Source organism: Kryptolebias marmoratus, linkage group LG11, assembly GCF_001649575.2.
Source record: "Kryptolebias marmoratus isolate JLee-2015 linkage group LG11, ASM164957v2, whole genome shotgun sequence".
NCBI classification, from domain to species: Eukaryota; Metazoa; Chordata; class Actinopteri; order Cyprinodontiformes; family Rivulidae; genus Kryptolebias; species Kryptolebias marmoratus.
Genome location: NC_051440.1, coordinates 26,638,719 through 26,639,853, shown reverse-complemented (window position 1 = coordinate 26,639,853; position 1,135 = coordinate 26,638,719). Strand labels below are relative to the sequence as shown.

The window sequence follows — 1,135 nt, the reverse complement described above, 5'->3', positions numbered from 1 at the left end:
CGGTCCTGTTGGAGCTCTAAACCCGGTCCTATTGGAGTTCTAAACCTGGTCCTGTTTAACATTCAAGTCGTTGTAAACGGGCTGCATGGTGGTGCAGCGGGTTTGCACCGTTGACTCGCAGCACGAAGGGTTCAACTCCCAGCTGGGACCTTTCTGCATGCATGAGATTCCTCTGGTCTCCTCTCTCAGAACAAAACACTGTTCGGTTAATGGATGACTCTAAGTTGGCCCTAGGTGTGTCCATAAAGATTCATCAACACAAAAACCCAAACCTGCGAACATCGTGTGGATTTATGTGACAGTTGATGTGGATTTTTCTGTTTGCAGGTTTTACCGTTGAAGACGAGACCTAAAAGGATTCTGGACTTTCCTCCATCGAGACGAGAACAGAAAGTGCAACATGTGCTGTTATCCATCATCATCTGTGAAACAGAAGTTTTCAGGTTAACTAAAAGCTCCAACAAGAACATCTGAGAACAAAACACCAGAGCAGAAGAAACCAAAGAAGGTTTTTAAGTTACTTTAATATTAGCAGCTAGCTTGTAAGCCAAGATGGCCGACCCCTACCAGAACAACATCTACCAGCAGGGAGGAGGCGACAGCTATGGGACTTACGGGGAAGGAGGAGGCCAGGATGGGTACGGATACCAGGCAGACTACCCGTCTCAGGAGGAGGACGCAGCGAGCGACGTGACGGAGGGGCACGATGAGGAGGACCAGATGTACGAAGGAGAGTATCAGGGAATCCCCCATCCTGACGAGGTGAAGGCTGCGCAGAGAGCGGCACGGTGAGGTTAACTTGTGTCTGCAGATCAGATCCAGGTCAGCCTGGAGGGTCCGAACGCTCCAACACTTCCTGTTTGATGCTGGGCTTCAAATCCGACTCAGAGAAGCCGTTCTGTTGTAGATCAGCTGCTGTGTTTGGGACAGATGGCCTCACATCTGACTCCAGAGTCAGCCCAAACCATCAGCCCTCCACTGCCGTGCACAGCAAATCCAGGAGGCCCAGATTAACACTGTCAGATTTGATTTCAACACTTTTAAAGTGTCTATATGGGTCCACACCAGAAAGTGTTAATTTAACTCTTTTTGGAGAGTTGGTACCTTAACTCTTATAAAGTGTCAAATATCAAAT

At 48.5% G+C, this 1,135-nt stretch overlaps 1 protein-coding gene across 1 annotated transcript in view; it reads left to right on the top strand.

Moving 5' to 3' along the window:
- The first annotated feature begins 330 nt into the window (after positions 1-330).
- The window catches only part of LOC108251446 (synaptic vesicle glycoprotein 2B-like), a 21,090-nt gene continuing 20,285 nt past the window's right edge, over positions 331-1,135 (top strand). Inside the window, exon 1 of the mRNA XM_037978287.1 lies at positions 331-788. Coding sequence (XP_037834215.1) covers positions 553-788 — 236 coding nt within the window. The 5' untranslated portion in view covers positions 331-552. The remainder of the gene's footprint in view (positions 789-1,135) is intronic.